Raw genomic sequence first — 24,854 nt, forward strand, 5'->3', positions numbered from 1 at the left:
GATTCTTAAGTGTCTAAATAGGCAACACCGTTCTATATTTCTTTTCTTTTTTAAACATAAACACAATTATATCATTGCTACGGACATGATAATTGCAAAAGCCGCATAATAGTTCTTTTCCATTTCAAGCTCTTTATTTTACTTCGGCGGGAACACAAATTACCAAGAAACAGGAATTGTCCTTTCACAAGTGGCAGGTAGAAACGCACACACACACACCACAAGCAAACATCGTGGCCCTGTATTTTTCTGAAATAGTTCACATAACCTCCGAAAGATGTCAGACTCTATTGACCTCTGTGAGGAATATCTCCGAGTGATATCGCCGTGTGTGAATAGAAAATATCTCTCTTGCATATGATAAAAAAAATCTCCACCCTTGATGATTTATCATAACGTCTAAAAAGGGCCTTAGAGCGCAGATATTTATACTAAAAGTGAAAGTCCTTGTGTGCATGAGAAGCCACCTGGGTCGTACTTCCCCGGGCGTCATCTTTCGGCCACCTGCCCTGACTTAATTACCCTCCCACCTGTGTTTATCTTTTCCAGACACACCTGTTGTTTATACTTGACCAATTGCCTTAACACTTTCTCTTAATCTACCTCTGATGCCTATTAGAAATAAATAACAGACTATACTACATACAACTGATTATAAATAAAGCAATACAAATATATATATATATATATATATATATATATATATATATATATATATATATATATATATATATATATTGAGAGAGAGAGAGAGAGAGACATAAAAATAAACTATAAAATATAACAATATATAAAACTCTATATAACTATATACAATATTAAACTATAAATATTAAACTATATTAAATATATTAAATATTAAATATATTAAATTAAATATATGAATATAAATTACATATAAATATGTTCAATCTTGTTTTTTCACTTCAATTTGTTCCAATAATTTATCCCATAGATCATGTATTAACAGTCCATTTGTCCAGTTCATTAATTTGTCACTTTTCTCTTTTTTTATCGTGCTTCCTTCCATTTCCTTATCATTGGTCTATTCTCCCTTTCTAGCCCCTTTACACCTTCCCAATCTATATCATGCCCCGTTTCTTTAACATGTTTATATATGGCATTATATCCTCTCTTAAGTCTTACATCATCCCTATGTTGTTTAATTCTCTCCCTAAGTTTTTTCCCTGTTTCCCCTATGTATATCATATCACAATCCTTACACGTCACATTATACACTACACCTTCATCTTTCTCACATATTTCCTTCGTTCTACTTTTTGCTTTCTTAATCATTTCCAAAATTCTTCTTCCTCCTTTCCTGTACGTCTTCACACCACCTCTTCCAAGTAAGTTTTTTAGTACTTCTGTCTTCTCCCCGATGCTCTCTATCCCATGCCATTTGTTCTCCTCCTCTTCCTTTCTCTCCTTTCTCCTTCCTTTCCTTCTTTCCTCTTCAATTCTGTTCTTCCTTAATTTCTGTCTGTTGTACCCGTTCTGTTCTAGTAAACTGTGGAACTTCCCTATGTCCTCCTTCTTTTTCTCCTCTTCAGTATCTATTTCTTTTATTCTTCTTTCCATATTCCTTATGAAGTTTCTTTTGGTGCTGTAATCCACATCACTTCTTTCGTGACAGTAAACTCCTGACGCACATTCTTTCCTATACCATCTTGTTGTAAATCGTCCATCTTCTTCTAATGGTTCTAGACAGTTTCCTCTACAGTCCAACACTGGCCTTAGCTTAATCTCTTCCTTGTGAATCTTCGGGAATCCTTTCATCTTTGGAATCCTTCCTTCTTCTTTCACTTCTTCTTTCAAGAAGAAGCTATCATGGATGTGAAAGACAAAGAAGACAGAGAGAGGTGGCGATAGTGAGACAGAATGTTTACGTTAGAAAGGGGAACCTTAGGAACGAAGAAAGGGAGGGCTAAAAAAGACTGAGGAAGAGGAAAGACGTTGTTATTGAACAAGCGGACAAAGGAGGTGCAGTGGTAGTTTTGCAGAAAGAACGGTATGAAAGAAATTGGATGAACTTTGTGATGAAACGTATGAAGTCATAGGAGAGAAGAAGATTAAGGATGAGGTACTCAAGGAAGTGGTTGAGAACGGAAGAAGAAAAGGGTTTATAAAGAAGTGGGTGAAACATCATTAAACAACATAGGGATGATGTGAGACTTAAGAGAGGAAATAATGCCGTATATAAACATGTTAAAGAAACGGGGCATGATATAGATTGGGAAGGTGTAAAGGGGCTAGAAAGGGAGAATAGACCAATGATAAGGAAATGGAAGGAAGCACGATAAAAAAAGAGAAAAGTGACAAATTAATGAACTGGACAAATGGACTGTTAATACATGATCTATGGGATAAATTATTGGAACAAATTGAAGTGAAAAAACAAGATTGAACATATTTATATGTAATTTATATTCATATATTTAATATTATGTATAGTTTAATATTTATAGTTTAATATTGTATATAGTTATATAGAGTTTTATATATTGTTATATTTTATAGTTTATTTTTATGTCTCTCTCTCTCTCTCTCTCTCTCTCTCTCTCTCTCTATATATATATATATATATATATATATATATATATATATATATATATATATATATATATATATATATATATTTGTATTGCTTTATTTATAATCAGTTGTATGTAGTATAGTCTGTTATTTATTTCTAATAGGCATCAGAGGTAGATTAAGAGAAAGTGTTAAGGCAATTGGTCAAGTATAAACAACAGGTGTGTCTGGAAAAGATAAACACAGGTGGGAGGGTAATTAAGTCAGGGCAGGTGGCCGAAAGATGACCGCCGGGGAAGTACGACCCAGGTAGCTTCTCATGCACACAAGGACTTTCACTTTTAGTATAAATATCTGCGCTCTAAGATATCTCTTTCAGTTAGTGTCTGATGAAGACAACGTTACGTTGTCGAAACTGTTACACTGGAATTTAGTTTTTAATAAACAAGTGTATATACTCTGGTCAGAAGTGTTTATTATTTCTTTAGTGAGTTCCAGAGTCGTGATGGATAGAGTTGCAGACGTTTATTCCTTAATCTCAAGTGCTCAGATATCAAGAATGAGAACTGAGATCATATGAGTGAAATAGTGAGGGTTATTTATATTTGAAACTCGTACATACCATTATTAACAATTGTCGATCCATTGCTGGATGAAGGTCTTTTATTTTTTTGACAACCATCTATCTTGGATAATTTGTTTCCAAGATATTCGAAGTGCAACATACAGGGGTTGGACAAAAAATCTGAAACGTTTGCAAAAGTGTGAAAATCATACCTAGTATGGTGTGGGGCCTCCTTTTGCGTCCAAAACAGCTTGGATCCGACGTGGAATGGACGTATATAGCTCCTGAATTGTGGTTTGTGGAATTTTGTACCATTGTTACTTCAAATCGTGCTCCACTTCCTTAAGGAATGCTGGCGGAGGATAATGACGCCTTGTGGTCCTTGCACCACTGGATACGCCTCTTCGCATTTACTGCTGTTACCAAGGGTTTGGCGATAGCGGCCCTACCATGAATTTTTCATTTTATGAAGTTCCCGTCGCACTATTTTCGATTAAACCGGTCTCTGTAGGCCGGAATTGAGTTCAGACGTAATTTTCATTGCAGTGATCTTCTTTTTAACTGCTACAATCCGCTATGTGTTCTGTATGAAGTGTTTTTAGATTTTTTGTTTATCCCCTGTAATTTCGTCACAGCATTTGTATGCTGTGTAGATCGCTACATGTCACAAGAGAATTATATTTATCTACTTACCTATCTATCTACTATATCTCTGATATATACATGCAGTATATATATATATATATATATATATATATATATATATATATATATATATATATATATATATATATATAGGGCCGGATTTAGTGGGGTGCACGTGGAACCCCTTTCGTTGTAAATATACACTATATAAAATGAGAAACTAGCAGTGAAAATAACATTTTCCGAAATTTTCTGGCGTTATTTTTTTCAGTTATGGCTTAAGAAAAAGCAAAGCTTGCAAAAGCAAAAGTTTAAGTCGTATTTGTGAAAGTTGAAGGAAAAGGATTCACCAAGCAAAAGACTACAACATTTGTCAAGTCGGGAAGAAAACAAGTCAGGAGGAGAGAAAAACATTTTTCTTACAATCACTTGCAACCCTCTTTAAAATACTCCATCTCAACCTCCATTCTATGTACCAGCGACTCTGGAAAGAATTTTTGCGGTATGGGGAAAGACGTGAGAGGGCAAACTGAATTTGAAAATAGGCCACTGACAAATTTACATATATATATATATATATATATATAGTTGTTTAAGAAATGTAAATTTAGATTACGAATCACATGTATTAATAATAACCTTTAGCTGTTCTTTCTTCGCTTAACACGTTCGCTGCTGAGGACGCCCATCGGCATTCAGTAGTGAATTTGGCATTTGCGCCGGACGCCGCTCGGCGCTTGTCCCTGCAGTTGATTCACTTTCCCGCCAGCGCTAGTGCAGGTATTGGCAGGTATTGAAGGGAAAGTGAATCAGCTGCAAAGACAAGCGCCGAGCGGCGTCCGGCGCATGTGCCAAATTCACTACTGAATGCCAATGGGCGTCCTCAGCAGCGAACGTGTTAAATGATAATTAACTATACCTGTTAAAACATTTTTAATACTAAATAAAGTAATATGTGTATATCTTGATTTATTTAGTCAGTTAGCATGGCACACATATCGCCGTTTAAAAGGTTGGGACCCGGAAGAAGGATATTATACATCGTTTGCGTTAGATGGCGTTTACTCTAGAAGGACGTGGGGAGCAGGTTCTTCAGCTGGATTACATTTTCACCTAGAATTTTGGCCTGGTCCACTTGATTTGGAATGTGCTAGACAAAAATATGGATTTAAGGTAAGATTTATTGTTATAATAAAGTTTTTTTTTTTTTTGTTTTACTATTATAAATGAGATATACAGAATGTTATCAAAATAATGGAAACAATGGCTGGGTAAAATCACCTTTCGTCATAGAATGGAAAATGCGTAAGTCATGAATTATTTCCATACCATTCCACAAGTAGTGCGGCGCTTAGTTTGGTCTGCGAGGATGGAATAAGATATCTGCTCGAGTCTGAAGTCAAGAACTCACAACAGCTATTCAGTAACGTTGAGGGCTCAGAATTGGGTGGCTGGGTGACCAGGGAATATGTTACGAATTAGTGTTGTAAATAGAAAAAAAACGGTTCGTATTTTTTCAGAAATGTATGTTTTTTTAGAAAAAAAACATTGCCTCTCGTTCTTTTTCTAAATTTCGTTTTTTTTTTAAACAGTCATTTGTAATGCATCTTACGTCTATTTAAGTATGAAATATTTTTATGTAGGTGTAATCACCGTAAAATGCAACATAAATTGAACGCTAGATACTGATACGCTACAAATATTTTACAATTTACATGAATACCATACCTATTAACAATTCGGGGTTCAGCAGTTTTCATTAATATCAACTAAGAAATAAAAGTAGAAATGAAATTTTGTTTTTTCGTGAATGCAAGCCTTTAATAAGTACGAAAATAATGTCACGAACAGTATAAAATTCCAATAACTTGTCTAAAGGTAAAAACTAATACTAATTTGCCTAATAGTATTTTTCTAAATGTCATATATAAATAATTTGTCGACTAGATATATATGATATGCAGAGCCGGCTCTACCATATATGCAGTGGCGTATTTACGATTTTGTTTCGGGAGGGGCTTTGCTAACTTTCGGGTGGATTTCCCTGAAAATGTGAAAATTCTGCAAGATATTTCATATACTTTACTATAGTAAGTAAGATTTCGGGAGGGGGGGCTTAAGCCCGGAATCCCCCCTAAATACGCCACTGTATATATGCAACACGTGCATTTGCATGGAACGGCAAGCTTGGATGATCCGGCAAAATCTGTCATAAGTATATTATTTAAATTAAATAGTTCTTGTTGGAAACATACTTTATGATGATGGTAGTTACATTTACTAAGCTAACCTTCTATTTGAATACAACATTCATAAATTATGTTTAGGTTGCATTAGTTTAAGGCCACATGGACAATGCTAAAGCAAATGGTCGAATAAATCCGAGCACAAATTGCTTGATTGTTGTCAAATGCAAGAATTCAATTCTCGAATAGTAGTGAATATCTGTTCCATTTATTAAGTTATCACAGTTTTGATATGAAAGTATTGTTTTTGTCAGAAGCAAGTTCCTTATCATTGAAGATAGAAACAAGTTTTTTTTTAAAAAAAAATGTTAGAAGATGTAGAAGAAAAATCAAGAAATAAAGATAAAAGAGCTAGTTGCACTGGAATTGCAAACTGATACATTGAGATTGAAGCTCGATAGTGAATTCTATAAAAAAGATTGCCATCTTTCCTCTGCAGGTGTGTTTGCTTTATCTTTCACTATTATAATAGATTAACATTTAAAGAAAAAAAACAGACGCAACGGAATTGCATTTTTAGTAAGTATTTAAGCTTTTCTGAGTGCGACTGCATTTACCCTCACCTTTGTTGTTCATGCTGGAATAGCATACTTAAAATCATGACTTCTAAGATTTGTTCTTTCTAGAGAAAGGGGAAGGCAGCAAATTATGTCATTGAACGAGGCGACAAATTGACTAGGACCTGAATATAGGATGACTAAATTTGAAGTAATGCAGGGTGTTTCAAAATTAACTTAATATTAGTGTTTTGAAACTTTGTAGTATCTATTACAAATAACTTACAATTATAAGTATTATATCAAATGAAAGAGCAACTCAAACAGTTTTGTACGCATGCATGTACATGCATTGTTTCTTCTGTCTGCCGTTAGAAAGAGCAAGTAGCAAAGATGGAGACTAGAGAGCAGAAAGTTTTTGAACCTGTACAGTGCAACCGTCTGTGTGAAGAATATTAAGGAGACGCTTGCAACTACGTCTTTATTGTTTGTAGTTGCTACAGGTCTAAAGCCTAGAGACTACGGTTTACGTGTCAATTTCGCAAGTGAAATATTCCTGCATAACAATGAAGATTTTCTGGATCGTGTCGTCTTCAGTGATAAATCGACTTTTTACCTAAGAGTTAATTTGAACACTCATAATGTTTGCATCTGACCGTCAGCAAATTCTCAGGAGATGGTACAATTGAAACGAAACTCCCTTAAATTGAATGTGTTTTGTGCCATATGGTGGAAAGTTTATGGGCCTTTCTCGCCTATCGACCAGATGTGTGCCGTGTGATGAATGAATCTCACATTGAACACTTTTAGCAAAGACTGTTTGAGGTGCTCTTTTACTTAATGTATTGCTTATAATTGTACGTAAAATGTAATAAGTACTACGAAGACTTAAAACCACAAAATTTATTTTGAAACACCCTACATTTCTCAGCAACAGTGTTGGAACTAAGATGTAAAAAGGAGAGAAAATTTTCCTTATAAAGTTATTGTTTACAACGATATTATTATTAGTCGAGACTATAACTACAACAACAACACGAGTTAGTAGTCAAAAAAATGTAATCAAATGTATACTCGGTGGCCCAGGTGGCCAAAGTGGCACACACAGGTGTGTCACTTGTTTAATCCGCTCCAGTGTGGACACTAATTAAGATATCGGGATATTATTCTTCAAAATGTGGTTGGACTATAGTTTAACATATTAATTTCTTTTTCTTCTGGTGTCGAATTTACTTCTCAAATTGCACCCCAGTCAAAAATTCGAGAATTTTCTAATTTCGAATTTTCTTTACTTTTTCCCCCCTGTAGCTTCCTTCGTTGTAGAAAGAGATCCTTAAGACTTGCCAGGTAGATACCTCGGATGGATACCTAACTGTTGACATCAATTAGACGGGCCTGCGCACAGTGTTGCCAATTAGGGAAATTAAAATTCTCCTATATTTGGGCAAAAAATTAGAAATTTTTGTTTATAAATCCCTACCTATACGTCTGAGTGCAAGTCAACTTACGCCAATCGAACATTTGTCCTTACTTAACAAACGAAAGTACAGATCGTTACAGTGGGGTAATTAGGGGGCGCACGTAAAATTCGTATTTAGGTTCTAGTCCTGAATTTTTCTAGTTTTCCCTTACTTTTCTGTTTACCGTAATATATTTTTGGTAATTAGAAGCTTTGTTCCTTAAATATCGCCATAATACTTGTAGGATATATTAGTGGTGTACCAATGTTTAATTTAAGATAGTTTACGTCTGTTTGATAGCAGTATTACCAGCTACAGAATATTTTAATTCCAGATTTTAGGGGAAAATTTTGGGAAAATTATATGTTTTGTTTCTATTATTTCCCTCTTATTGGCTATATCGGAACAAACGTACCAGTATCTGGAAGTCTCTTCTTTGCTCTACACAACGCACTATAGAAAGTTTCAATAGGATAATTAGGGGAAGTACAGTTAGGTTTACAGTGGACCTTGTTCTCTAATTGGAAAGATAACTGTGATCTTTTTAAAGGTAGAATGAGATATTTTTTATTGACATGCTTACTTTATTAGATATCGTCACAATACTTGTAGGATATATTAGAGGGATACCAAAGTTTATTTTAAGATAGTTTGTGTGTGTCTGATAGTAGTGTTGCTAGCTACAAAAAATTTTAATTCCAGATTTTAGGGACAAATTTTGGAAAAAAATCCCTTTTTTATTTCTATTATTTCCTTTTTGTTGGCTACATTCGAACAAATGTACCAGTGTCTAACAGCCTCATTCTTAGCCTACACAGCGCACCATAAAAAGTTTTACTAGAATAATTAGGGCAAGTACAGTTTAGGTTTATAATAAACCATGTTCTGGAAATGGTAAGAAAATGGTGAATTTCTGAGGTAGAATGAGATTTTTTTTTAAAATTCATGCTTACTTTGTTATATATCGCCATGATACTTGTAGGATATATTCTTGGAGCACTGTCTGATGGCAGCGTTTCCAGCCAAAACAATTAATTCCCGCTATTAGGTGGAAACCTCGGAAAATTTCCCTTTTCCCCTCTATTATTACCCTCTTGCTGCTACATTGAAACAAACGTACCACTACCTGAAAGCTTCTCTTTGCCCTACAGAACGCACCATAAAAAATTTCAATAAGATAATTAGAGAAGCTGTACCCCGGCATATTTGATTTTTGCTTCTGAGGCGTAAAAAGTGTCAAAATTTCAAGTGTATGACAGAATTTTTTTCCCTCTTTGAATGGAAGCCAGCGACTTCAAGATTTCACTGTACCTTGTCAACGCACCAAAGATTTGTTTAGGTGACTTGAACCCATATAGCAGCAGTGGTGCTAGATACAAAAAATTTTTGAATTTCGGTTAGGGAGTTTTTTGTAAATTTTCACCCCTACATTTCCCTCAATAATTTCCCACCCGTTGGCAAAACTGCAATACAACTTACACCAAAAAATAGACACATATATTTTCTTAAAAACAAGGCCTTAACCATATCAATCGAAGGAATAGTTTTTGAGCAATAAGTCACTAACTGGAAATGTAGGAAAACGCCAAAAATGCCCTGAGGTCGAAAGGAATAATCACATAATTTTGCTCGTATAGGTTCAAAGAAACAAACGATTTGTAAGTTACGAGGGCTTCGACTCAAGTTCTGTTGATTATTTCAATAATCTGCAACATAAATCAATAAATAATAGTTGCCAGAAAAAAACAGACTTTTGAAAAAAAAACATGAAAAAGAACGATGTTTTTTATTGAAAAAAAACTTCACAGAAAAAATCCGTTTTTTTTACAACACTATTACGAATCAACCTGATGTTTATTGAAACCATTCTTCAACAGTTTGAACAGTGTGTTTCTGTACATTCTTATCTTAGAAAATTGCATCATTGTTTGGAACAACATCTGGGCCTAAGATGCGTGTGCTTGCTTAAGTTGTTAGATAATTACAGGCAGTTTTGTGTCCTGTGAACATATTTATAGGACCCACAAAATCGCAGCTCACAGCTTCAACAACAACAACAACAAAAAGCTGCTGCCATGTTTCTCGGTAAGAAGGAAACAGTTCGGAGTATTTGCTTCTTTAGATGCCCCAGTCCGCTATTGATAAGAAGATGCTGTTGTTCGAAATAAGGTGGAAAAGGGCTCATATAACCATATTACGTGTTTTTAAGCATGAGTGATCAAATTTGTATGTTCTCGGTGCTTAGCAATGAAATTGCCAGGCGATCACTAATTTTGAGGCAACGCAACTCGAATTGGACTGTGATTATCCCAATAGGTTGTTCCAAATGTTCATTGGTGTTGCTTTTCCACGAGATCTGTAGACTGTCATCACCACACGATACACCTAACACACTGACAAAAGTTGCAGGAAGTAATCCCCCATAATTTGCATATTTGAAGCTTAGAGAGGTTTCTCATCTGCATCACTACCGCCTCCTGCTTCAACATAAGCCCCCGTCTACTCAGCTTCACGTGGTATAGAGTGATCTTTAACACAACGTTATATCTATAATCTATCTATAATCAACCATCTATCTATAATCAACTAACACAACGTTAATGACATCCAGGCGCTGTACATGTATCCTTAGCGTTACTACCTCAAATACCTTGTATGATCCATACCACAGATGTTTCCATTACTTTAAAATACAAGATAAAGGTATTGGAATGGATACCACTCATACATACAATTCTGAAGTTTGGCATTTATATCGTTAAGTTAATATTTTGAAATATCAACCTGTTTAAAATTCTATTTATTAATACCAGGGGCGTAAATAAGGGGCCCGCAGACCTCGCATTGCGGGAGGGCCCCAAGCCATCCCGGGGCTCCGAATCGTGGAGTAGGACGTAGAGAAGGGGCCCCATTCCACGCTGTCTGCAGGAGGGCCCCGAAGCCTTTAAAGTTACGCCACTGATTAATACTACAGTAATGTTTCGTCGCCTCTCAGTTTGAAATGCTTGAAATTTTATACTTTTGTCTGGACAAAATTGTAATGCTGCCGATTATTTGTAAAGATTATAAATCGGACATTTCTAGAGAATGAAAGAGAATCCACAATATTCAATGGCTATGAAACATTGGCTTCGAACTCTACATGGCTAGTGTTACGCATGAGATGAAAAATAAATATTTATCTTCTTGCCTCGTCTCGATTCTCGGAAAGCGTATCCCGTCTCGTATAGAAATGTTTCTTATCTTGTTTTGTAAACTTATGTTCTTATTTTCCCCCATAATTTCATCTAGCAGTTGCCAGGATCCTTCCGTTTCATGAGAGGTCCAGCAAGGGTGTGATATAGCAACATTCAAACCATATTTAGTATTATAGTGTACTATGCTTGTATCTACAGTTTTTTTTATACCATGACTTATCTAACACTAAAGCAGTCTCTGAAATCTAAGATGTGGGTAAACCAATGTTGCCAACGAGGCTAAAAGGATCTCATTTCGTCTCATAAGCAACACAAGCGTGTTGAGCTGATAATTACCAACAGTTCATATACGGTCCCAGCAAACAATACTTTTCCATGTTCGTAATATGTACTTATATTTCAGATGCTTCTTCACAATCCTGCAAGTTTCCCGCGCATTGGGCAGCAATATTTCCGCGTGCCTTTGGACTACTATGTGGTCTTAGCTGTGAAACCCAGAGTGATGACGACAAGCAAAAATCTTCGAAGTTATCCACCAGAGCGGCGCCGTTGTTTCTTTAACTCAGAACGACAACTCAGATTCTTCACTTACTACACACAAGATAATTGCAAAATGGAATGTATCACCAACTACACTCTACAATTGTGCAACTGTGGCATGTGGTATATGCCAAGTAAGTTTCAAGCTTCTTACACTTAATTTTAGATAGGTACGTATACAGATATGTGTAGTTAATCTATATCTGAACTCAGTACTATTATATAAAAGTATAAATATGGGTGACTCATCATCGCCTGCGTCATGCTACTGTACGTAAAAACGTAAAATTTGTAGAGAATACTCCTTTTGTCACGGGAGTAACAGATAAGGAAGATTTTTTTCGAAATACTCATCCTAAGAGGGGTAAAGGGTTCAAAATTTCCCCCAACAATAGTGTGCTTTCCGTATAGGGCTATCTGGAGTTAAAGAGATGAAACTCGTCATAAGAACTTAGAAAGAAGGGAACATATACTCCAGCGCTTTCAAAAATCACGCTCCAAAAGGTGGAAAGGGGCACTATAAAATTCTCAAATTTCCCTTGTTTGTTTAATTAGAAAGTACTGAATGTGAGAATTTGCTTAAGATGGAAATCTGAAATTCGGTATATCGATTTTTAAATAATAATAACAATAAAAAAGAAACACACATGGCAGCGTTTCTGATAATTCTGCTCCAAAGTGGATAAAGGGATCGATTTCTATAACCTTGAAATTCCTCTTTATTTACTCACGAAGTGCTGAATGTCAGAACAGGCTTAAGTTGGAAATACGAAATTCAATTTTTTTTTTTTTAAATTTTAAATGAAAAATAGGGAATATTGTTTCAGCGTCTGCAAAAATTCCGCTTCTAAGGAGATAAAGTTGGATAATTTCTATAACATTAACATTTTCCTTGCTTTATTCAGTCAGTGCATGTAAGATCTTAAATTTAAAAAAAAAATAAGAGAATACGTGTTTCAGTGTTTTAGAAATTTTCCCTCCTGAGAAAGGAAAGTAGACAATTTCTATAATATTGAAATTTCTCTTTATTTGTTTACAAGGTATCGATTATGAGTCGCTAAAGTTGAAAGTATGAAATTGATTTATAATTTGGAAGTAGGAGAACACGATTTCAGTAGTTTTGAAAATTCTTAAATAAGGAATAATATTGAAGTTTTCCTTTTCAGATCTATTCAAAATGATCTTTCGGATTATAAATTTTAATAACTCATCTTTCTAAAGCATGTATATTCATGAAAGTGATATCAAGGGAAAGAGATACCCAAAAAAAGTTTTAGTGTCTAGCAAAGCTGATGTATTAGCTGCGCAGCTCGCCACTAGGGCGATAGTAACCCAAGATGGCAAGAAATAAAGACAAAGAAGTCTTTTCTGCTCTAAATTTTCATAGTAATCAGCCTGTTATTAGTGTCTCCAAAGAAGTTTAAGAACTAAGTTTGGAAAAGAGCCCCGTATCTTGCATAATATTCGTAAATGGTACTTCGATTTTAAACGAAGAGGATGCATTTGCAAGAAGAAATTATCCGACCATCCATCGGCAAGTGCGGTCATGAGAAGTCCACGAAAATCTACGGTAAAAGCAAGCAGATCAGATACCTCCGGCAACTGTGTGGAGGATTATCCGTAAGTGACTGAAAATTTATCCATACCAGTTGACATTGTTGCAAGCCTTGAGACTGATTACTATGAAAAGTTACCACACATAAAGCTTTCCTGTCTTTATTTGCTGCCATCTTGTACTATTGTCACCCTAGCGGCGAGCTGCGCAATTAAATTCCTCAGCTTTGCCAGATACTGAAACTTCTTGAGTTTCTCCTTCATTTGATGTCACTTTTATGTATGTACGTGTTAACAAAAGTGAGTTATTAAAATGTATAATCGGGAAGATCATTTTTGAATAGCTCTGCATTTATTTACAAAATGTCATATGGGGGAATTTCTTAAGTTAGAGACATGAAATTCAGTATATAAACTTTTAAATAGAAACTAGCGGAACCTGCGCTCTTTACACAGCGCATCATTCGCATATGAGCATAAATCTCCTCCTCATTCCTCACAACATATGTACATGTCCCTTTACAGAGACAAGTGAAAGACATCTTGATTTTATCGGCAAGAGGTATCATAAAGGGGAGATTTTTTTAGATTATGTTTTCTCAATATCTCGCACCTTTTGCAAGATTTGAGCCTACCTCCGGTTGGAGTTTCTAATTCATGTATGACCAGTGTTTTCTTTCTTCTTGCATGCAGTATGTAATAATCAAATGCATTACATATACAATTAATTATAATGTCAGTTGTATATGGTGTTCATTGAGCAAAACACTCAAAAAATAAAGATTTATGTTAGACTCGAGAAATGGTTATCCTTCCTCTTTCACTTTTATTTGGCCATGAAACAAACGCCTGAGACATATACAACCTCAATATACAACATTGTGGTATTGGAATGTATAAGGCATAGGATATGATGTTTTTTTTTTTAATTTCAACGCTTCCAGTGTACCCTAAAAAATTGTAATAAAGTAATGGCCATTTTTTTTTTTTTTTTTTTGAAAAATGTTCAATTAGATTTGCACAATCTACGCAAAATTTCCAATCGATCAGTGAAAACGTCATCTTTCTAGAGCCTGTAATTTCCGAGATCTCATTGTTGAAAGGATTGACCACAAACATATAAACGTCCTCAACATATAGTTTAAAAGAACTCGGAGTATGGAAGCACAATTCACATGCACTGGATTTAGAGAAGGTTTATTAAAATACAAAGGCTTTGAACAATAATTTTATATCATAAACTTTATAAAAAAGATATAGTTAACTAATTTAGACTATTTAAAGTACAAATACTTAAAATGTTTGTCTCTCTTAAACGTGAAATCACACATAATCGTAAATGAAAGATTTGAAAGCTAAAGTTATAGGTTGGAGCTCAGGCGTTTTTAATTGTTATTGTAGCATTTTAATAGATAGATAATACTACACGTATTTCAGCATCTTGAAGAATCCCACTCCTTAGCGGGAAAGGTGGTCATTACCTATAATATCCTAATTTACCGTTACTTATTAAGAAAGTTACCCATGGTGAGAATTCGCTTAAGTTGAGGATATAAAAATCGATATATGAATTATTATTAAAACGTAATACATAATTAAATAGAGATTTCAGTGAAAGCGAAAATTCCGCGTGTAAAGGAGATAAGGGAGTAATTTCTATAATAGTAAGATTTTCCCGTTATTTACTCAAAAAATGTTCAATTTAAAGATTCGCATTAAGTTGGAATTGTAAAATTCGTTACATAAACTCTGAATTAAAAATTAAGGAAAGAACATACTTTGTGTTTTCGAGTGATTGAAATTTTGAGTTTCTCCTGGGGGAATGAATTTTCTTCGGGGGAGAGATTCCCCCGGGCTACCCCCTGAATTCATCCCTGATTGGGAGTACTCCGAGAAAACCCACGGACACGATGTTGTCCACCACAAATTTACTTAGCCGGGGATCGACCCAGGGAACACATGTATTAGAGGTAAGCGCTCTACCACTGAGCCACCGCGCCCCCATTGTCCAGAATAGAGTACCACAGAAGTCCTTAAAATTAGGAGATGAAACTTGGCATAGAAACACCTTATTAAAAATAAGGGGACCCATGTCTTAGTTTAAAAAAAATAAAAATAAATCCCATTTTAGGAAGAAGGGGGCATTTTCTACTTCACCCACCTCCCCGAATCGAAAGCCATGTAGTCTGTTGTTTGTGGTCAATTCACAGGAAAATAACTGTAAACAGAATTTTGGAACAGTATCTACTTTGAGCTAGATTTCAATCACCATTTTGATTAAAGGGGGCTATGCTAAAGGAGTATTGAGTTCAAAATTAATGCGAACAATAGAGTATTTCACGAACTACTCAAATTAGGAAGATGAAAATATGTATATCAATTCTTTATTAAATATAAACGAACATATTCGATTTCCGGTGCGAGTTCATGTAATTCGAATCCCACGTTAAGCTGTAAGTCCACGTCTCATATAGTCTCGCTGCTGGAAGGGATGCTAAACTGAAAAATAAAATAAAATAAAATCAATAAACGAATACGTGATCCAGTACTTTCCAAAATTCCACTTTTAAGGGGGCCATGCAATTTCTATACTTTCTCCCCATATTGGAATAGACATTATCCGTGATCGCATCCCGGAAATCGGGTTACAATTTTGACATGAATCTTGAAACCCTGCCCCTGCTTCAAGTTTTTTTTATTACGTCACGTTGATTTAAGGACGTATCCTTAGGAGGTAGGGAAGTTCAAAATTTCTGCGGAAAATAGAACATTTTATGGGTTTTTAGAATTATTTTTTCATTGAAAAGTGTATCCTAAGGAAGAAGAAGGTTAAAATATTTTTCCATAAATCTGTTCGCCTGCGAAGAATGGGCATATTTCAGCTAGCGTATAATATAAGTAATATAATGTGTTACTTATTTTCACAGGGGATAATGAAACATCTTTGTGCACTCCGAAGGATTTACCTTGCGTGGATAAGGCTAAAGGTAAGTTATTAACTATAATCTATTTATATACTTTTATCAGTGTATATATATTATTACTACAATGTTAATTTTATATGAACACTGAATAACCATTAAGGTGCATAAGAGAAATTACGCTGGAAGTTTACCGAAATATTACATAACTGAAAGCAGATAAGAGTAAATTGATGCAAAATGAAATATAGGTAGCCAAGAGACAAGTAAATTTGACACGAAACTTGCATTTATATCAGAATAAAAACCATTATAAAATGAAGACAACATGGTGCAAATAAACATATGCGTGCAACATGAAAATTTAGTATTGTTAAGTAAGAAAAATATCGGGTAGGCCTACTTCTGTAGGTATTGTTCTCTTTCTTTCTTTCCTTCTTTCTTTTTTTTAGGAAGATTTCTATTGAAAACAACAATTTTAAACCATTGTAATACTCTTTAAACCATTACTCTGATTAAAGGACAAGGACGCCATCGATTGAATAGACAATACAGATGAATATCCGCAATTCCTGCAAGAACCAGGCCTTTTGACTAAGTGAAATTAGAACAATACCATTTGATGTACCTTCACAATCCTGAATTTCCAAGGAGTTTCACTCGCCAAATCCACTGACTTGGTAATTCTAGAAGATCGTGCTTTGAGAAATAATATTAACTATTATTTAAAAAATCTGTGATCTGTGTTACACAAGAGAGTATGAAAATAAAAGGGAATAAAACAAAACTTTGGCTTAGAAATTCTGTCCTATCAACACAAAGATCAAAGAAGGTAAACTGTTGGTACAAAAGGTTATAAAGAAAAAAATTCAAATGTTACCATAACCAGTGAAATTTTTATTTGGTTTATCCAGAAGATGAGCAATTATGCATAGGTGTACATAATATTAATTCAAATAATGCGAGGAATACATTTTTTCAACATCCGTTAAGCCGCCAGAGTAGAACTACGTAGTGTTGCCAGATCCAAAGATCAAAAAGTAGCGACGCTGTGCTTTAAAAGTAGCGGATCTCAACTATTTGTAACCCAAACATAAAAATGAATTATTTTGCAGCTATATACCTTTACTATTCGTATATATCCTTATCGTTGTCATTTTAATAGAAACACCTGGAGTTGGTAATATGTCAGATACATGGGCTGGCAACAGTCAGGCAGCGACTGTAGTTGGTGGTGGTATGTTAGAGAGAACAAACTCCATACTACGTCAAGAACAGTAGAACTGCAGTGTGGAATGAACTTGGTAGATGGTGATAGTATAAACCCTTTCTGAGCAACCTTTCTCAGCAACTCTTTTCTCTGATAAAATGGGCAATCTTTCTGATGTGAGTTTCAAGTAGACATGTTTACTTAAGAGAAAGAGAGAGAATTCAGTAACGAACTTTTTAATTTCGTTGAAAATAAATGAATAAATTAATAAAAGCTATTATAATAGAGTAAGTATTAAACGTTGTTTGTTTTCAGATCATTTTCATGAGATTTCATTCTCAGGGAGACTGAGGAAAGAAAGAAAAGATAATTATGCCCAAAACATCTGCAACTGTTTCCCTGCCTGCGTGGAGATTAACTATGACTTTGAACTATCTCTTTCCACCTACAACTGGATGATGTACCGAGGAGAACAAGATTCAAAGCATGAGTACCGAGTGTAAGATTTTATTATTTTTAAAAATATTAATTTAATGTCATTTTAAGTCTCAAGTATGAATTATTTGGTTTGATGCATAAATATGTAAATGCGGAAGCAAATTATCCTGTCGTTAAACTAAGATATTACTTGTGCAACTGAAAAAACAGTTAAGTAGATTCCTTTCATTATTTTGGTCAGTTAAATGAAATATTGTTAAATGTTATACAAATACTTCCAGGAACCATAGGACATGGTCATTACTAATCACAAGACTGGAAATCCAATGAGTTTAAATCGCGCAACACAAAATTGCGTTAGCGTACTGAAAGATTTTCCTCCTTCATGATAATGCTCGTCCTCACACTGGACATGCAACATAACGGCAATGAAGCATTTCTACTGCAAAAAGAGCTCAAAGTTTACCTTACGGAGGGAAGGTCTCATAACTTCGGTCCTTATGACATATGACAAGCAGAAGTAATAGAAACGGTAGGGAGCCTGAAACGCACAGTTACCCTCGTTTCCGTGTAACACTAGAATTCAACTGCTAATTATTCAATAGGACGTATGTACAAATGTTTTCGATGAGTATTAAACGTTTCTTTTACATTCACTCTTCTGACACTTGATTTGGGGGCACAGTAGGTCAGTGGTAGAACACTCAGCTCTGGTTCATAGGATCCTTTGTTCGATATCAGCCCACGTGAGTTTACAGTTGGCATCATCATCATTTTCACACATTTTCTCGGGGTTCTCCTGTTTCTTCCTACATTCTCATTCGACCAATTCTTTCATAATCCTTTATCTTCATTAATCACCCATCTCCTTTAGTCTATAGAACATAGTTCTACCAGTTTGACGTAAAAATGATAGATTTCCTGTCATGTGATTGGTCAGGTTTCATTTGGATAGTTTAAACAGCTACTAAACTAGAAATTAACTAGTGACTGTCAAATAGGCCTATACTTAATATCACTTCCCAGTTACCTCAGTTTTTATTTTAAAAAAAACTTATTTCATAGATATGTATAACAAATTACTTAGAGACATTATTAAATACCAGTGCTCCCTTGTGGCTGTATGCATTGCCAGATCCAGCATATTACTACCAATAACTACCAGAATAGAAATAAATTTAAACTAAATTTGATTCTTTTTAAAATGCCTTTAGCCATCTGTGGTGTGAATCAGGAATTGCCTTGGAAATACTGTGTCAGGACTCGGGAATCGAACCTATGACTTTCAGAATGCAAAGTCAACGCTTTGCCAACTGAGCCACAGCCACTTTGTATTGGTATAATTTGCAGTATATATTTAGCTTTAGATCAGGAATTGCTTTAATCATGAACCTTGGAATATGATGGATACTTGTATCATACAGAATCCTTATGCAACTGTTGGTACTTTTCACTGCTAGCTTCTCATTTTAGATAGTAGATATTTACAACAAAGGGGGATGCATGTGCACCGGTGCATCCCCTTAAATCCGGCCCTGGCCACATGGCTAGCGTAAGTGCTTTTGGTGCGGGAGATACGGGTTCGATTACCAGTTAGAGCTCATGTGATTCGAATTCCACGTTAAACTGTGAGTCTTGGTTTCATGTAGCCTCCAATTCAACCAACCAATCATTAAGCACTAGTCTAAATATTAGAAATATGTAGATAATTAGAATCTGGTAGTTGAAGAGGCAGATAACTGTTCACTGTTGTCTAAATTAGTTGTTTTGAAACGCCTACTAGCAGCAGCGAACTGTATTCCTTCTATCGCTTTCTTCCATGATAGATAATACAAGTATATTTAAGTCTTTGCAACAGTAACTACGTCTGGAAATAGCTCCATTGCATAACAACCCTGTTTATTGCACTGGTGGTGGCCACGGTATAACAACACTATTTGCAACACTACGTAGGTAGTAATAACCGATGACCGGATGACATTAGAAGGCATCTCAACACAATCGGATACCGAATCCTACAGTATGATAATAGTTTGGTAGAGCCCAATCCGAATTTGGACACTAGCTTCTGTAAAGCAGGAATGAACTTATGTCCCGATCTTGCCTGAGGTACAGCTTGCATTATGGGAACAGACTGGCCGGAAATCACCAAAACATTTCGTGAATGAAAGAAAGAGAAAAATAGGGCAATGTACAACAGAGTTTTATTCGTGATATTAAATTTATTTTTCTAGAGAGTGTCAAAGAATCCTATGACAACCTCACAATCGTGGCAGCATCCTATGGTTATGTGCAATGTATTGAAAGAACATAACCAACATTTGTAGAAGAGCACGCGATAAAGCAAGATATTATTGAATATAGCTGTCGAAATTCGTGAGTTCAGTAGTAAGAATTATTTAAAAACTCAAAATAAGAGTTCGTTCTCATATTTCAAATTTCATTTGACCACATCTTAAAACTGAAACGCGAAATAATAATATATCAAATACATTATTTCTTTCATTCTAGGGGATCTTACGGTATTGTCAATATTTTCTTTAAAGAGGATCAGTTTATAGCCAGCAACAGAAGAGAAATATATGGCCAAACTGAATTTTTTGGTAAGTGATAACGTTTATATCAATTTAGGTAAAATTCATGTTTTACAATGCCAATTTATAAGTTTCATTCAACTAGGACTAGGGGAGAATAAAATAAATATTTCTTTTTTTGTTCTATGGTTATACTAAAGTAGACGGATAATAGAGTCTAAGATAAGACAATAAAAGAATTGGTGAATATGGAGAAGTTAAACAAAAGAATATCATTGATGAAAGATGAAAGATTACCATTTTTCATTTTTGTATGTTTTCAATGACCTGAGGTGAGGGAAACACCCCAGCTATGGGCACTATTAAGAGCACCTTTGACAAAATGTGTTGTAGATGAAAGAGAATTGTAGTAATCTTGTTGTTTCGTAGTGGTGGGCATAGTTTACATTTGCGCCTGTTAAATCGTAGTGTACTGCTATAGAAAACTAGTAGAATGTACTATTTGAGTTGTTCTTGCAACCATATTTTTGCAACCAGTGATGAACATTAAAAAAGTGGATGGCCCAGTTAAGGACGTCCAGTGATAGACATACAAGAAAAGCCAGTAAATTTTGACGTCTAATCTACTGAGATGTAATTTAATACAGGGTGTGATTGAAAAGTGCCGGAACTTTTTTTTAGAACAACAGGTTTATTGAACGTTTTTACAAAAAACTGTTAAAATTCTTCAAAATACATTCCTTGTGCGTCAATACAACGCTGGTAGCGGTCTTTCCAGTGTTCAAAACAATTTTTGTAGTCGTTTTCCGGAATGGCTGTAAGCTCCGCGGTTATACTCTTTTGTATCGCATCAACCGACGGAAATTTCAATGACTACAATAGTTATCTCAAAATTCCGGCCAAACTACAATGCATTAAAAATTTCATGTCATTTAACAATTTACAATCATTTAATAATATACATAATAAATTCGGTAAAACTCTTAATCTAGTGCTAAGTAATTTAGACCACGTAAAAGTTAGTAAAGAACCCTATCCCTTTGTAAAAGAAGATGAACACCACCCAACTTTGAACGTTGAAATACAATTGGGTCATCTAAAACTAGCAAAATCTAGGCATAATGTAACTGGATATACTTTTAGAAAGGCAGACTTCAAAAAACTTTACACTGACCTTGGGCGGGTAAACTGGGACTACCTTACAGGATACAGTGATGTAGACGAAGATGTTAAATGCTTTTACGACACTATATATAGCATATTGGACCTCTGTGTTCCAAAGAAAACAAAACCCAAGCAAAACTATCCAATGTGGTTTACTCTGGATATAATTAAGAAAATTAAATCAAAAACGTATCATCATAGGAAAATAAAAACAGAGGGAGGCGAACATAAGTTTCCATCAACAAAAGGTCAACAGATTACGGAGAGAAATTAAAAATGAGGTACGGAATGCGTATAAGAATTTTGTATTAATGTCAGAGGCATCCTTCGAACAAAATCCATCCGAATTATGGAATTTTGTAAAAAGTAAGACACAGCATTTAAATGCTGAATTCTTATCTAATAATAATAAAGAAATAAACAACTATGACTAAGTCGCTAAGGAATTTGCGGACTACTTTCAGTCTGTACACAGTAAAAGTAAAGACAATACAACAGAACAGTCAGTGTGGGTAGATGACGGTCTAAATATACTGCGTATATCATCAATAGAAATGAAGGAAATTGCTAATATAATTAAAAAGATGAAATCCAAAAGAGCGGCAGGTCAAGATGGAATCCCAAGCCATATTGTAAAGGGTTGTATAGATCACTTCCTAACACCGTTGAAAATCATATTTAACTTGTCAATTAAATCCGGAAAATTCCCTAATGAGTGAAAAACAACGAGAGTTTCACCTATCCCGAAATCTAATAATAATAAGAGAGAAATTAAAAACTATAGACCCATCTCAACCTCAAGCACCTTTGCTAAGATTTATGAAACAGTTTTATGCCAGCGGATAACAGCACACGTGCAGCCATCTGTATCAGAATCACAACATGGCTTTCTTACAGGCAGGTCAACGGTCACAAATCTTAGTCTAATATCTATCTTTATAAGTAAAACACTAGACTTGGGAGGACAAGTAGATATAATATGCGTAGATTTCGCGAAAGCGTTCGACAGCATAAATCATAAGAGATTGCTCAGCAAGCTTAAACAATTTAGCTTCAGCAGCGAACTTATTGATCTATTTAAATCTTACTTGGAAAACAGAAAACAATTCGTAGTGTACAAAGGTTGTAAGTCTCAGGAGTATATACAACTATCAGGGGTGCCACAGGGGTCAAATTAGGACCTTTGTTGTTTCTACTATTTATCAACGATCTACCGCGAAGTATACAAAACTCTGACACGCTGATATTTGAAGATGATATTAAAATATACATGGCAATAGAAACATTAAATGACTAAAATGCTTCAAACTGACTTGAATGAACTGATGGAATGATCCAAAGAGAACATCATAAACGTGAACACTAACGAATGCTATGTAATATCCTTTACAAACCGCAAAACTCTTTAAGAAATTTTCGTATAAGATGAATGACATTACTTTACCAACCTCGGATACTGTCAAGAACTTAGGAGTGGTATATGACAGAAATTTAACATTAATAATCACATAAATCACATGATTGACCAGGCGTACAGAAATCTTGGATTCTTCATCAAGATCAGTAACGAGTTTACTAGTATTACCGCTATCCGGAAGCTATATGAGCACTACATTCATACATAACTCGAATACACAACCACCATAATATGGAACCCTCACACAAAAACAAATATAAATAATATAGAAAAAGTTAAGAATAAATATCTAAGGTACCTAACATATAGGGAGACACAAGTATCCGACAACATATAATAGTCAATCTTTAAATTTAAACTTTAATACATTAAGTTTATTAACATCTTAGCTTCATGGATTTCAATATCTATATCTAACCTTCGACTAGCTGGAAATTTCGCCTTTAGCGTTCCGCATTTTCTAGGCCTATAGCCAAGTATATTCCAACCTCTGCTTCCATTCTTCGCGTACAAGAATAGCCTACATTTATGACATTATTCTTTGCGAAAAATCTAAACTTATTTCCTACTCGGGATAGGCATTTCCATGAAATGGAAATGATAAAAACGCATGTCAGCTAAAGTGCGAACTGAGTTCAAGAATTCATTTCAAACGGTTCTCCCATTTTGCTCTGATGATGAAATTGACAACATCGAAGTCACTTTTATAGGCCTATATTGAGGGAGAAAAATAGAAATGCGGAATTATTTTCTGGCTTTTTTCTGTCGTCAAATGCGGAATTTCTGAAAGCGCTGAGGCGGGAGTTCCTGGAATGCTGTGGCATATTCCTACCTGTTTTGAATAAGGAGTTTAATACTAAGTTTCATATTTCTAATAAGTCTCTAGTTTTAAGGGATATTGAAATATGACCGTTTTATTACAGCAATTCCAACGCTTATCCTTTCCTTTCCACTTTTTTTTTTTTTTTTTTGTATTTTGTAGGCAAAATATTAAAAAACGCTGAATCTTGCCTTTAATTATTTTAAATGAAAAGTTTAAATACCAAGTTTCATGTCCTTAGCATTAAAGGATATAATATACAGTATGACGGATTTTCTTCTCAATATAACGACTTTATTATATGTTGTAGTGTAACTCTAAAAACTTCACTAGGTTTGAAGTTTTATTTACGCAGTATAAAAACATTCTCTCTTTCGTTACAGGAAACTGTGGTGGACTTCTAAGTCTGTTTCTTGGATTCAGTTTACTCAGTCTTTTGGAACTAGTCTATTTTCTGGTACTGAGAATACCAGGTGAAGTCTTCAGAACAAAATACAACAGTAAAGATATGGAATATTTAAAGTAGTCTTTCATTACATACAAACAGAGAGGTTGTACATTGTAAGATGAGATGGAAGCAACAACTTATCTCTGTAAATTCTTTGCTTTCTTGAAGTCATAATGTATTATTTATTGCATTCCTTCATTAGTACTAATAAAATTATATATAAATATTCCTGAACATAAATAACGTGATTTTCGATTCTAATATATGTGTAACTCATTATAAAATTTATAATCTTATACATACTGCGTCCTATAGGTTCCGGGACTTCCTCAAAATAATAAACTTAACAATGCCAGGTTGCCATTTCCAATGTAATTGTACCGAACAGAAGCGGAGAATCCCTCATTAGACAGGAGTCATTAGTACACCTCTTTATCTATTCTTGGAACATAAAGTCATTATTGGAAAGAAAATGGTAGATCGTGTAATGTAGTGAGTGGTGTCTTTTATTTCGAGTGATTTCTCTGAAGTATTTGTAATTACTTAAAATGAAGTATAAATAAATGTTTGATGGTATTGCACAAGTACATTAACATTATCATTGTTTCTGACGATAGTAAGCACACTGTCTTTTGTGAATTTGGAACATACACACACATAAAC

General features: G+C 34.7%; 1 protein-coding gene across 1 annotated transcript in view; it reads left to right on the top strand.

Annotated features, from left to right (window-relative positions):
• The window catches only part of LOC145663762 (pickpocket protein 28-like), a 55,309-nt gene extending 30,803 nt beyond the window's left edge, over positions 1–24,506 (top strand). The window contains exons 4-9 of the mRNA XM_081729850.1: positions 4,723–4,918; positions 11,549–11,819; positions 16,167–16,226; positions 17,686–17,869; positions 20,320–20,411; positions 24,127–24,506. Coding sequence (XP_081585976.1) covers positions 4,723–4,918; positions 11,549–11,819; positions 16,167–16,226; positions 17,686–17,869; positions 20,320–20,411; positions 24,127–24,269 — 946 coding nt within the window. The 3' untranslated portion in view covers positions 24,270–24,506. The remainder of the gene's footprint in view (positions 1–4,722; positions 4,919–11,548; positions 11,820–16,166; positions 16,227–17,685; positions 17,870–20,319; positions 20,412–24,126) is intronic.
• The last annotated feature ends 348 nt before the right edge of the window (positions 24,507–24,854 follow it).

Source organism: Thermobia domestica, chromosome 11, assembly GCF_964235325.1.
Source record: "Thermobia domestica chromosome 11, izTheDome1.hap1.1, whole genome shotgun sequence".
Taxonomy (NCBI): Eukaryota; Metazoa; Arthropoda; class Insecta; order Zygentoma; family Lepismatidae; genus Thermobia; species Thermobia domestica.